The 14,547-nt window shown below is 43.7% G+C and overlaps 1 protein-coding gene across 1 annotated transcript in view; it reads left to right on the top strand.

The window, feature by feature from the left end:
* LOC141097071 (EP-cadherin-like) overlaps positions 1-14,547 on the top strand; it is a 35,044-nt gene that overhangs the window by 19,100 nt on the left and 1,397 nt on the right. Inside the window, exons 3-15 of the mRNA XM_073584045.1 lie at positions 8,070-8,272; positions 8,357-8,500; positions 8,598-8,747; positions 9,866-10,010; positions 10,094-10,266; positions 10,352-10,480; positions 11,201-11,383; positions 12,517-12,761; positions 12,858-13,000; positions 13,104-13,328; positions 13,619-13,834; positions 14,104-14,234; positions 14,341-14,484. Coding sequence (XP_073440146.1) covers positions 8,070-8,272; positions 8,357-8,500; positions 8,598-8,747; positions 9,866-10,010; positions 10,094-10,266; positions 10,352-10,480; positions 11,201-11,383; positions 12,517-12,761; positions 12,858-13,000; positions 13,104-13,328; positions 13,619-13,834; positions 14,104-14,234; positions 14,341-14,484 — 2,231 coding nt within the window. The remainder of the gene's footprint in view (positions 1-8,069; positions 8,273-8,356; positions 8,501-8,597; positions 8,748-9,865; positions 10,011-10,093; positions 10,267-10,351; positions 10,481-11,200; positions 11,384-12,516; positions 12,762-12,857; positions 13,001-13,103; positions 13,329-13,618; positions 13,835-14,103; positions 14,235-14,340; positions 14,485-14,547) is intronic.

The raw sequence follows: 14,547 nt of genomic DNA on the forward strand, positions 1-14,547 counted from the left end.
GGTTTTGGAAACTATTTAATCTGCTCACTCTGGCACACACTTCCAAGTGGTCGAGATCTCCGGACCTGGACTCCCACCAGTCTGCAGGGACTTTTAAGGCCTCTAGTTCAGACAGTTCTGGACAGCCCCTTTTACCTGATTTAATAAATGCCTTTTAGATCTGGGCTTGCTGTCCAACATGATTGAGGCAGAAACGTTGATATGAGTCTTCCCGTAACTGTATTTATGGCTGCAAAGACTGACATCTCTGCGTAACCCCTATATTATGTCATGGAACTAATGGAAAAATTGAAAAGCTCTAGAGCCAAAGTGGAAGCAGGTTTATGAATATTTAACACATTTCTATCCTTAACCATCTGTGGGTTGTTTTCCATTTACCAGCCCTGGAGGTCTGTTACCTGTGTACGCAGTATATTAAGCGGCTGCTTATGTCCAGGTCTACCAACACTAAAGATCCTTCACTAATGTTCAGGTGAAATTTTAGATATGGCTGCTTATAACTGGTTCTTCCAGCTTGGACACTTCAGTTTCCATTTCATTTATATTCTTGATTTTGGACAATCTGGAAAGTCTCAATTTCCCTTACAATGGTCTTCAAAACAATAAATTACCAACTCCAAGAATAAAGAAGGTGGTTGTAATTGTCCTACACCCACCTCATATTTGTGTGCTGTATGGACATGACCTTCTGGGTAGTCCTCACGTTGGAGGAGCATCCTCATAGTGGATGCTTCCTTAATGTCTTCTGGATCAAAACTTGGTGTAAAATCCATTCATAACTGTTGGCTAAAGCGTCCTATGCCAGTCTTGGTCCAGAGTCTGCTGGAGAACGATGTGCTAAACTCAATGAGACATGCATCACAATGCACCTCGGTCACAGACTAGAGTAGGTTTCCAGAGTAATTTGCGCTGTTTTTGTGGAATAAATGTACAGTGAATCTGGGTCACTAAATCCTGCTTCTCCACCCCCTCCACCTTTTAGAAGCTCTGACCAATTTTTTAAAAATGTGGTGAAGCTAACAAACTCCCTAAAGTAGGAAAACCTCCAAAAAACTATTAGTGATGAGCGAATGTGCTGGGGTAAAGTGTTATCGGAGCATGCTCGGGTGCTAACCATGTCTTCGGTGTGCTGGAAAAATGTGAGTCCCCACAGCTGCATGTTTCCAGCCGCAAGATGTACAGTATCTTCGGCGTGCCCCAATGCTATTAGCACTCGAGCATGCTTAGATAACACCTTATCCGAGCACGTTCACTCATAACTAACCAACTCTGTGTATGATACAATCCACTAAATTTGCTTTTGGCATGCGGCTAAAGCACGACTTGTGCGCTTGGTCTGCCATGTTCCTGGCTGGACGTTTTTGCAAATGATATGACGTACTGTTGATCCTGTTCAGGTGGATCATAATCTTTTGGGCGTGTTTGAGAAATCCTGAGCCCTGATTATTCAGTATCTTGAAGCACTCCTCAGGTTTTTTTTTTTCTTGTCGTTATATATCATTGTATTTTATAGTCGCTCACTCTGCTTTTCTCCACAGATTATTGTTTTACTTTAGGCCTATGACATCACTTGATTAAAAACCAACTGGCTGAATCCTAATTTCTATGTAGAAACAGGAGGTCAATTTTACATGCATGACTCATAAGTCACTGCAAAAGTCCCTGGTAGGGGGAGGAGATTGCAGCTGGCTCAGGAGGGGGGATGTTGAATGCAGGGAGTAGACTTTGTTTCCATATATAGGCAGAAAAAAGAGAATTATTTGGGTAGAAAGACAAAATGAGCCATTGTAGGTACAGAGCTATATATTATGACTGCAATATATTAAGAGGACAACAAACTTTGATGGGAGAAGAGCTTCTTAAATGCCAAACAACAATTTTGGTATTATTGGCCTCACAATTTTCCCCAACAATGTCATGGAAGAATAGTGGCCTCTAGCCCTGCTGTTCTGTTCCAATGTACTATACACCTGTATTGCTCCTGGGTCACTATGACCCGGTTTATTAAATTTTGATTTTAGATACGCTAACTCAATTTTTATACCTTTTTGCTTACTAGACTGTATGGGAACATGTTTGGAAATAAAAAAAGAAAAATGAAATTGAATTTTTTTTTTATTATTCAGAAAAAACTTAGTAATAAACAAAATGGCAAACTACACATGTGGTTAAAAAAAAACAAAACAAGCAAATCAAACATTTTGTGGGGAAAAAAAAAAAAAAATAATAAACACTTCAATTTGAACATATTTACATGTTAATATTACTTTATGTATTCTTGCATGAAGAACAATAAACATGGGCTTTGCATAAGAATTCTTTGCATCCAGAACATGTAATTGTTTTATTATCACAAGAATAAGGGCAATAGCTGCACCTTTTTCGTTTTATTCTTGAAGCACCGCTGGTAGAGGCCATGGGGGTGGAAGTGCTTGTGGAGGCCATGGTTTCACTCTCCTGAGCATGTTGCTGGATGCTCTGTACAAGGCCTGCTGCTCTTTCCATTCTGGGTGTGACCTTTCTTTCCTCCATATACGGCCTAACCAGTGATTTTTCAAGTTCTTCTATAAAGAGTCTTCGTTTATGGAGTTTGTATTGCAATTCGGGTTGATTTCCCTTCACAACACAAAAGCAGTGTATGCCGACAAATCCAGAATGTTGTAAAACAATCATAGGCCACGGATGTTTTTCTTTTCCAGGTATATACTGATGAGCTCATCTAATGTGTCTACACTACCTTTGGTTGCATTATAGTCCAAGATCATGTTAGGTTTTTTCTTCCCGGGTACTTACTGCATTATCATGGTGGTTCGAACGTACTCATTAGTATTACTTGGTTTTTTTTTTTGTTGTTTTTTTTTTGGAACTTGCGCAACAATTGTATTTGCAGTAAAGTAGAACATGGAACTATGTACATTTCTTTTACTCAAGATACCTTGCGGTAGTTCAGGCTTGTTTTTTTGGATCGTACCCAACATGGTAAGTTGTCGCTTTACTAGGCAAAAAAAATCATTTGGAGGCCTTTAGAGCTCCACTTTACAAAATAAGGCCCTCTTACACAGCGCGTTCTGCGCAGAATATACACGTGTAGTGCACACCTAGTGATCTCTCTGGATGCGCTCTACATTTTAGTATAGACTGCTCACCAAAAATAATATAAAGCCATTTTTATGGTGCGCAGATCTCAATGCATACACCTGGCAGAGCGCGTGTACGACCCCATGGAAATAAATTGATATACAATAGTAGATGCAATAAATAGACCCAATTGAGGTTATAACTCCTTTATTTCACTGAAAATGTGGCCTCACAGCTGTAAAAAATGCCAGGTCACTATGACCCGAACACAAGTGTACAAATCGGCATGTAGCAAAAAGTAAACAAAAAAACTCATAGATGGGTCCCCCAAAATGAGGAAAAGTTAAGTAACCAAGTTTTAGAAACTTATATAAAAATATCTACATGGCCATACAAATTCTCTACGGGTCACTATGACCCGAACATAACAGCAGGGCTAGAGAACACCAAAACGGAAACCTTAGCACAGCGCTTTCCTGATAACTGGACTGTATGAATCCAGCTTAAACTGCCTATTGACTGCCTATTGGCTAATTGATCAGTGATCATTCATCCCTGTAGCTGCTGTTGTAAGTCCTTCCATCGGTTGTGGCCTTCTGTTTGTTTCCTGGCTGCCATATTTGTGCTTGAAGGGGATTTACACATAGCGATATCACTAAAGCATCACCGATTTTGTGACGTTATAGCGATATTGCTAGCGATATCGCTATGTGTGATACTTGCCTCCGACCGGCTCCCCCGCTGTCTGTCGCTGATCGCGCAGCTCCATTTCTCGTCGGGCGCTTCCTGCTGGCGCTGACACAAGGACATCAGGATCGCCGCGTCTGGAAGGTAAGTAATGACCGCTGCGTCGCTGTGAGATCTACCTGTGTGGCAGCTCACTAGCGACCATTTAGCGATGCACCAGTGATCCTGACCGGGTCATATCGTGGTCGGGGATCGCTGGTGCATCGCTAAATGTAAAGGGACCTTTAATCTGATGAAACGAGAGCTGTCAGCAGGATGTGACCTCCTCTTCTCAATGAAGTGTGATGTGAATGGCCATCCACCCGCTGCTCTGGACAGGACGGCGGTGTAGTTTGTTTTACTTTGTAGGGTCCTGGGAACTGTGGGGGAGGAGATCATTGATACTGGTCTTGAACTGGTCATTGGTGAGTAATGGGGGACTTCTACTGCAACTAGAAACCTACAGTGTTACAGTAATGACGGTGGGGGGATGTTTTCTCTGGAAATTCATTCCTGGCCATAAAAACACCTCCACTCACTGGTTTTGGGACTTGTCAGCAGTTGTCTGACTCTTGGCATGCCTTCTGGGCCATGTTGGAGCAGCCGTCCCTTCTGTCTTTACACTGCGGAGTGTAGTAGGGGCTAGCTTGGGTCTTGGAGTTTTGTCCTATCTGCTAGAAATTTTAAATGGCTGATGGATTATTGGGAAGGCCATCAACTTCATAGAATTGGAATCCTGTATTAGGGGTCAACCACTCCTCCCTCTTCCACATCTGATTTGATCTTTTGCCAGGTATCATGCCACCTGTTTAATCTGAGATATTAGAATGCAAACACCAAATAAGTAGCCTCAGTACCCTAATAGGTACTGTATTTGGGAGGGTCTGTAAATTTTTATATTCTCTTGCCCTCTCACCCATAATCTTTACTTGTAGCTTTATCCTGGTCATTAATAGAATGAGAGCGCTGCAAGAAAGACTGACCCTTGTTTAGGCAGACTAGTAGAAGGGGGCAACCTATGCTCTTCAGTCTTGCACCTACTTGCACTGCCATGGCTTTGTCAGGATTGTGATCAGAGATGTAATGCCCTGCCGCAAGTGATCCTGACTCTGTCCTTGGCTGTTGGCCTCTTAACTTTTATTTTTTATATTGATACTACTTCTTGATCTGACACTTCTGATGTTTAGGAGGTTGAACATAGTAAAAAAAAAAACTACACTCTGCAATGAAGGGGCGGCAGAGCTGAGGTTCTGTAACTCTGGGCACTAGTTATGTCGGTGCTGATCAACCCATTTCGGAGGGAGACATAGGATAAAACCCACTCATTGTTTGCCTGCTTTTGCTGTACTCTGCCTCTGTCACATGTCTGCCTGCAGGCAGTCAGCAGATCTAGCCTGGAAATCTGGATGCAGACGAAAAATCTGAAATGCCTGCACGATAACTTCTCCACATCACACATGGGATAGTAGACTGGCCTCTATAACCTCCCGTTAGATCTATTGGGCATTACTAGTAATGGATAAAATATAAAAGTACTTTAACAGTTGCTCGTCGTTGGCCTCCCAGAAACTGCAGCCTCTGCAATGCTGTTCTACATCTGAGTGTTATGGTTCCCTGCTTTCAGCTGTGGACGGGCTATTTAATCTTCAGCAGGGTAATGGATATTTTTCCCAGTCATCCATGGTTGCATGTTGTGATGTCTCCAGTGCTGTCATTGTACACATTACATGAACTGAAAACTTGTAAAACAGTTGCCCTGACTCTCTCTCTCTCTCTCTCTCTCTCTCTCTCTCTCTCTCTCTCTCTCTCTCTCTCTCTCTCTCTCTCTCTCTCTCTCTCCTGATGTTGTATGTCATGTTTAGGTGTCAACATGCCCAATCCTTTCTTGGGTTTACTCTACTCCCCACATCGAGAACACATGCACTCTCGGCTAAGCTGAGCATCCATGTGTGTGACGTGCTATAGGGTATGGAGGAATTTGTTACTGGATTGAGCTTTCAGTTTGGCTCTCTTGTAGAGCTGAAAAAGCTTCTTCCAGACACCTGGTCTATAAGGATGGGACATGTTGACATTGAGCCTGTCTGGTCCTCCACCCTACATTCCCCTTCCACATTAGATGGCAGGTTTGGCCTCCCCAAATATCAGGCTTTCAGATCTTACTGAGAACATTGTGGAGAAGTTCTGGGTGACGAGCTGAATGACTCCTCCTCGGTCTCCTCTGATCTTGTGCTTTGTGCAGAATGAACTCTATGTTCATACATCAAAGTCAGCGCTGTGGGGTCACTTTTCTTATCACGCAACATATTATACTTTTTTTTTTTTTCCCTCCCTTCGCCTTCCCCTCTTTTCTTCATGGTGATGACTGGATTGGAAACACTCAGACCAGACTTAAGACTCCTCAAAATTTAATGGTTTGTGGTTGTCTTGCTTTTTTCACAAAATCCTAATGGATGCAAAAGCATATTAAACCATAGCTTTAGTCTAGTTTGACACTCTGTTGGGACTGGAGGTTGTTTATTATTGGGTAGTCTTTTTTCTAAATGTTTGTCTTTTTCTTCCTAGTCGCTGATCAAAGGGTGAACTGACGGACATGTTAAGGATCCCACCAAATGGCAGCACATATCTCCTTCCTATCTTCAATAAAGAGCGATTGTGATCCTAACTGGAATTTGGGGGGGGAAAGGAAAAATGTTGCCTCTCCAGGCCTCAGTCACATGTTCAGAATTTGTGACAATTGGGGGAAAAAAAGTATAATAGAAACATGTCACCACTTCTGTATTTTTCACCCAGTCTTGATTTTGGCTTACGAATACTGAACGTGTGAACATGGCCTTAAGCTGATAAGTGTGCCAAGACCTAATGAGTCGACTCCTTCTGGATCCGCTGATGGAGCAGAATGTATTAGTTTTTACTGTTCTCCAATTTGCAGTAAACAGAAGTCAAAATGTGCAAATCTTGTCTGGACCCAGCTGAGCCCTGCCCTGGCCTAGATGGTTTCCTCGAGTATAATACATTTTCCTTTCACCGGCTCATTCCTCGGGGTGCATAGGTCTGATTAATGATGGCCTGAGGGGGTCGTATGTGGCATTCACAGTAGTGGCAGTGTTACATGGACTGCCTGCATGTCCTCTGCACAGGCCGCTCATTTGGAAGATCCGTTTTATTGTGGTGTCAGATGAAGGTTAATAAATGCCCCTGAAGGGAAACGCTCTTTGGGCCCACTCTCTTGTATGCTGTAGTTAAAGTTCATGTCTGTACCGGCCTGGAACATGCGACAATTTTGCATCCAAAAGCAGAACTTTCAGCATTCCTTAAAATGTGGTGGGGCAGGTTTCTGCTACACCCTGCCAGACTGCTCTGCGGTCATGGAGATAAACATTTTCTAATCCCATTGAGTCCAGTACTTGTGCTATTGGGCCTACAACTCCCAGCATCCACAGAACTGTTTTTTGGTTGGAATTTGTCTGACGCCCCCCTCCCATGTTTGTAGTGCAAACGGCTCCTTACTCTTTACACAGTCATGCGCATGAGCCTGGGGCCATTGCGTCCCTCCATTGGCTTTTAATAGGATCAACAATGAATCGCTTTCAGGATGTTTTTGGGCGAGGGGGAATAACTTGGTGAGGTAGAAAATCCTGCTCTGCTTCCTGGGGCCGCATCTGATCTGTTGCTCACAGCCCCTTGACTAGCAGATTAACGCTACGGGCATAGGGGTGCCTCTTTAAATGGGTGCCCCTGCCTGAGGTTTTATCATAGATCCCTCTCCTGCTCAGTTATGCATACCATATATGCTGTTTGGGGGGCCACCGCCATGGTACTTGTATGCCTAAAGCACAAACTCGTGATTATTTTTCCAGTCTCCGCCACCTCCTTTTACACACTTGATGTGGCTTTATGGGGGGCTGCTTTGTACTTGTGCACTTCACCACCTATAAAGATTTGTTCGCAGAAGCTACAGACTAAACCAATACTCCTACTGCCTAGCAAAGCCAGCGCCAGTGTTGCCTAATATATGGCACCTGTCCTATATGCCACAGCGATGGAGTGTGGGGTTCACCACCCCCCCTGTATAAGGGAATGTTAATCTCTTAACCTCCTCAATTTAGATGGTGTCAAGGAAATGAATGCCAAACCTCTTGAGATGCTACCAGAAGTGTTCAGTCACTGCTTCCTCCCTTCCCCCGTTGAGCGCCTGTGCACACTTGAGCGTGCATGTTGGGTCGGAAGGAATTAGTTCTAATAACTTTATTTTTTTTTTTCTCCAGTAAAGTTTGTGGACTGCACTGCTCGTAAACATGGTAAATTTGATGTCGGAGATGCCCGTTTCGTGGTGCGTGCAGATGGGGAACTAATTGCAAAACGTCCAGTAAAGCTTCAAGGCCAGGACCTTAAATTTCTCATCAAGACATGGGATGGTCATGGAATGAAATATTCCGCAGCAGTCGTTATAAAAAGGCGGCATAAGGAGGTGAGTGTGGTGGCGGATGAGATTGTGTGGACTTCATACTGGGATTCCTTTTTATAATCTGATATTTATTTTTTTAACTTGTAGAAATCTCACCACAGCAGCAAACTACCAGTACTGACTTTCCCTGAGGAGCAGACTGGCCTAAAGAGAAGGAAAAGGGATTGGGTCATTCCACCCATCCATCTGTCTGAGAATGACAGGGGTCCTTTTCCCAAAAAACTAGTACAGGTAAGGACATGTCTCGCCAAGTTCCAAGCATATGGCATGCTAGTACCTGAGCTTTGCCGCCCTGCTACATTTATTTTTTTTTGGTCTCTACTTTTAGATTAAATCCAACAAGGTTACGAAGATTTACTACAGCATTACTGGACAGGGTGCCGATACCCCACCGGAGGGAGTATTCATTATTGAGAAGGAGACTGGATGGCTGTTTGTGACTCAACCTTTGGACCGTGAAACACTTGCAACATACACTGTAAGTATTTGGACTTGGCCATTTCCTCTTCAATTTGGTTGCTTATGTGGCAACTATAAAAATCGGTCAACATGAGCAGTTGAGATATTGCTGAGTTGGGTGAAAACGGTTGGTACTAAGTGGTCCAATAATTTAAAGGTGGAATAGAACATGAGGGTGATTAACTGGAAGCTGTAAAAAACAAAACTCCAACCTACTGGGATCGATGTCTCGCAAGATGTGGCGACAACACCAGAAGTCAATAGAATGGCTATGAGCAACTCAACAATTAAGTCACTGGACAAGGCCCTCAAAGCAAGGAACATTTCACTGCCGACAAAGACATGGTTTGGTCTTCTCTGTAGTAACATGGATGCGAAATCTGGACTATAAAGAAACAAGGCAGAAGATGAATCAACGCCTTTTGAAATGTGGTCCTGGAGAAAGATGTTATCAATACCATGGATGGCAAGAAGAACAAACAAATCAAGCCAATTGAAGCAAAGATCACCAAGCGACAACTTGACCAACTTTGCTATCGTAGAAGGAACGATTTATAGAGGAAGACCAGAAACCCGAAGGCTTGATAGAATCAAGATAACGGCGGAGAAGACCCTGGTGGACCATCTAGGCTTAATAAAGATCATTCAAGCTGCTAAGGCTTGATCGTGCCAGAGGCCAATGAATGGCTTATTTCCATTTCTAGCAGTCAGACCTTCCCCACTGATCCAGAGAACAGGTCTCTGAAATGCCCTGTAAGAATAGGGTAGGGACCATGCATGGCTGTCATTCTGTGACTGCCACTTCCAAAGAGAAGATGGATTGAAGATTCGCATTCGTGGTCACTGGTGTACTCCAATGGTGCGTGTGCACATCTGTTCCACTTGCTATTTATTCTTTGGGATTGGCAATCAAAGATGAACAGTTGGCTTGCGTGGTGAGCACTGCTAAATTCTGACAGTATCTCGGAGCTCTGTTCATCCAGATCAGTGGGGGTGCCAGCAGTCGGATCTCCACCGATGCACAAGTTTTTAAGTTTAACATGCCCGATTCTTTCCGATTGGAGAGAAGCAGCTGCCCAAGGGGTTTGACGCCATTAAAATGTCCAGTTTATCTAACCAGTTTTATTTCCAAAACAGCTCAAGTCTCACGCGGTGTCGGCGAATGGCCAATCTGTGGAGGAGCCCATGGACATAATCATCGAGGTTATTGATCAAAATGACAACAGACCTGCGTTTACAGAACAAGTGTTCAGAGGATCTGTGAAAGAAGGCGTTCCACCAGGTGAGGCGGATTTCTGCAATTCTTTTTGTTTTTGCAAATTTTAACAATTAACTGGCAATAAATATCAAAATATCATTCCTTAGGAACGCCCGTAATGAACGTCACTGCAACAGATGACGATGACCCCCAAACAGCAAACGCCATTCTTGGTTATGCCATCCTGAAGCAGGAGCCCGAGGACCCGTCAGCCGGACTCTTTACCATCAATAGTGAGACCGGGGTCATCAGTGTGATTGGGACCGGACTAGACCGAGAGGTGGGCTCAATCTCCCTTGCATATGGTTTATAATAAGACACCATTTGTCCAACTGACTAACCCCATCCCAATTATGTATCCCTAGAAAATCCCAGAGTATACACTGACTGTACAGGCGGCGGACATGGAGGGCACAGGTCTGTCCTGCACCGCAAAAGCGATTATCAAAGTCTTGGACGCCAATGATAACGCCCCAGTTTTCGATCCTTTGACCGTAAGTTTTTATTAACTTTTGTCAACCCTTGTGTAATGCTGGACTTTTAAATAACTCCATAAATTAGTGGAGAGACAGGCACTACTTGACCCCATTCCGCTGATATATGGGGTATTTAGGGTTACTGTGGGCACCATTATTGCATCCCTGCACCACTTCTACAATGTGCTACAGAAAAGCTTATCTAGATGAATGCACTTGCCCTAAAACCAAACTTACACGCTGGTGTTTCTCGATCCGGACTCTGCCTGCTGCTCACAGGGCGGCCATGGTTCTTCTTCCCAGAGTTCAACAGCCTCCTAAGCATATATACAAGGCTGTGAGGTTCAGGTCCAGGAGACCCACGACTAGTATGCGCATTGGACAGTGAAATGGATGTATGCATCCTAAATTAATGCATCTCTTTATACATGGTGCAAAGAAACCCACAAATTGCACCAACTTATCGGTGTTTCTTGACCTTTAGATTTTGCATCATACTCTGCCAGTGTTGGGAAAAGGAGCCATGTTCCAATATTTTTTTTTTTCTGTTCCCAGATAAAAATAAGCCATCAGCTTTCTTCCCCATAAAACACATGCATGTTCAGGGAAACCGTGAGTGCATAAGTAGGAACCAGTTAGGGAAAAGCCTTAAGCTGTTATTTTTTACTTACATTTGTGGCTCAGTTCTGTTCACTTCAATAGGGGCAGTACTGATAATCTTCTATATGTTCTGTACAGTACCAGGCCCTTGTGCCAGAAAATGAAGTCGGGTTTGAAGTGAAGCGCTTGTCGGTATCGGATGAGGATGAAATATATTCTCCCGCATGGCGTGCCGTTTACAAGATCAAGGGCAACGAAGGTGGATTTTTCTCAATTACTACAGACAAAGACACAAATGAAGGCATCCTGACTACAGCCAAGGTTGGTGCCCGTGCTCCCGTACAGGAACGCTGCCGGGAGGTTTTGATAAGGCTATTTGTTTGAGGAACGTAACTCAAAACAGTGAATGTTTGGTGTTAGATTATTGTGGTGAAATAAAACAGTAGCACTCTGTATCCTGACTCCCACCTGACTCTCCAGCGCCTGTGACCTTGCAGTCCAATCCAGGCTGTTTATTAAAAAAAAGAGGACAAAAAAACTAAGTCTACAGTTCTGTTAAAATCCTGCCTCCTGGTGGACAAAATGTGTAACTGCTGGTACAGAACACAAGCTGCTCTTTCACAGAGTCCTTAGCTGATTGCATTATATGATCATTTATGTCCGGCAGCATGAAGAGCTGACTTCGGTCATTCAATACTTCTATTCACTCAAGATTTTTTTTCCTCTAATCTGTTACGGAATTTCCCTAATGTAATGTGCAGATGTAATTGTGTTATCGAACTTTATTATAGTGTTGTGGTCAACACTTAAAATTACTCATCCCTACTTTTATCGCTGTCCTTGTTGAGGGGGTGTAATTAAGAGTACAGGATGGTTCCTTGCAGGAAAAACACTTGTCCTTGCTCCCGATGCAGAAGTAAGCAGCACTAGACAAATTTGTTAAGGAGGCGATTACATATTAGTACAAAGTAGTCTGAATCCTTGAATTTCAGCAGGACTAAGCAGCTATGTAATGTGTATGGGGTACCTCCTAATCTTTCCCCCACCAGTGTTTGGGCAGAAGGAAGAAACGGGCATGTCTATCTTCAATGCCCAGTCCTGGCCGCATCTCTCTCCCCATTGAACACCTTTTTATGGACAGGTTCCCACTAAACCGACTACAACAATATGGCCCATCTCCTCTTCTGGAAGAGATAGTGGCTTATGCAGTGTTTTCTGAAAACCATGCATTATCCAGCTTTCCCCTGACAGAGTACCTGGCAGTCTAGTTGTGCTAGCAGTTTAGCAATATGGTGGTGCCTGGGGTTAGAGGGCAGTGTAAGGTAATGTGACTTTATTCATTTTATGGCAATTTAACAAGAGTTCCTCTTCCATTGTGTTCCTCTGCTTGTGGAGTCATCCAGTTTTTGGGTTTTGTTTGCTAAACACACATTGTCTTATTTTCCTCCCTGAAGGGTTTGGATTTTGAGACCAGGAAGCAGTTTGTGCTGCAGATCACGGTGGAGAATGAAGAACGCTTTTCCGTCACTTTGCCGACCTCAACTGCTACAGTGACTGTGAATGTGGAGGACGTGAATGAGGCACCATTCTTCATCCCACAAATCAGCCTGGCTGAGGTGTCGGAGGACTTGCAACGTGGGCAGAAGATCACTGCTCTGGTGGCCCAGGATCCAGACAAGCAGCAGAACCAAAAGCTCCGGTAGGTCACACTGGGGTTAGCTGCTGAAGTGGTGGGACAGTCCTGACCTCCTATAATTTAGACTTGTTCTCATGTTGGGTAAATCTTGCAATGCAGGTACAGAATCGGTAATGACCCTGCTCGGTGGGTCACTGTAAATGAGGAAACTGGCATTGTCACTGGAAATGGAAACCTGGATAGAGAGTCAGAATTTGTCAAGAACAACAATTACACGATCATTGTGATGGTGGTTGATGACGGTAAGTGGAATCTTTGTTGGTCTCTGTTCACACTGGGGGGGGGTCATGATTTGCTCTTATTTCCAAAGGTCCTAATATACCGTTAACTTGTCTGCTTTTACAGGGATTCCATTTGCCACTGGCACCGGTACCCTTGTTCTGCAAGTACTGGATGTCAATGATAACGGTCCTGTCCCCAGTCCTCGTGCTTTCACCATATGCAGCCGCAACCCAGAGCCGTACGAATTCATGGTGACCGATGCTGACATGCCCCCAAACACCTACCCGTATGAGGTGGAGCTCACTCTTGGCACTGACATGACCTGGACAGCTGAGATAAGGGGAACAGGTAAGTGGGAATGTAATACAGGTGTCTGTTTTAGTGTCCATATTCCACATGTAACATCTGTACCTACTGGGATCACCATGAGGTATTATGGATGCCAGAAAGTGGTCATACACACTAGCTGTCAGCCAAACCCAGATTTTGGGAGTGTCTGACTCTTACCCCAATCACTGGGGACATGCTTATGTGAAATGTTTGGCTGTGTGTGGTCACTCTTAGATTATGATCTATACACATGTGGTGTGTTGGGGGTTTTTACATTGCATACTAATTTAGTTTTTTTTTTTTTATAGATGTTTTGTTACTCCAGCCCAAAGAAGAGCTGAAGGTTGGAGAATACAACCTGTACATCCGCTTGTTTGATGCTCAGAGGCGAGCCCAGGTCACGGTCGTCAATGCTACAGTGTGTAACTGTGAAGGCAGCAGTGTCTCGTGTCAAGATAAGATTGTTGCTGGTTTCAATCTGCCGATCATACTGATCATTCTGGGATCTGTTTTGGCACTTCTAAGTAAGTTTTCTTGGCTGACATTATTGCCGCCTTCCCTTTTTCTTAAATAGAAATATAAAAAATTTTAAAACCATCTTGGTTCCAAAGTGCCAAATTATTGAATTTATTAGCACCAATAATAAAACCATGAACCAGTGCAATGTGAACAGAGACCAGAAACCTTTCCCATTCTATGCCCTATAATCAGATATGGCTTTTGCTATTATGGTTCCTCATCCCATCCTGGCTTCTTGGGTGGCTTCACTAATGTCTTAATTTCTTGCCTACAGTTCTCATCCTGCTGCTATTGCTGTTCTTGAGGAGGAAGAAGGTGGTAAAGGAACCTTTACTGCTTCCGGAGGATGAGACGAGGGACAATATCTTCTATTATGGTGAAGAGGGAGGAGGAGAGGAAGATCAGGTGAGACCATTATGAAGGAATGTATTGTCTGCTGTGACATAAATTGCACTCTGGCTCCTTTGCAGAGTAAAGTGACTATTTTGTTTTTTTGGGAATTTTTTTTTAGGATTATGATCTGAGTCAGCTCCACCGTGGACTAGATGCTCGGCCTGATGTGATGAGGAATGATGTGGTCCCCACCCTGATGCCTGCTCCACAGTACAGACCCCGACCCTCAAACCCTGATGAAATTGGAAACTTCATTGATGAGGTATGTTAAGGTGTGAAAAACCAAATGGGTAATGAGAGGCTGTAACACATCCTAAGAAAAATG

The sequence above is a fragment of the Dendrobates tinctorius genome, unplaced genomic scaffold, assembly GCF_039654945.1.
Source record: "Dendrobates tinctorius isolate UK_male_01 unplaced genomic scaffold, ASM3965494v1 ptg000009l, whole genome shotgun sequence".
In the NCBI taxonomy this organism is placed as follows: Eukaryota; Metazoa; Chordata; class Amphibia; order Anura; family Dendrobatidae; genus Dendrobates; species Dendrobates tinctorius.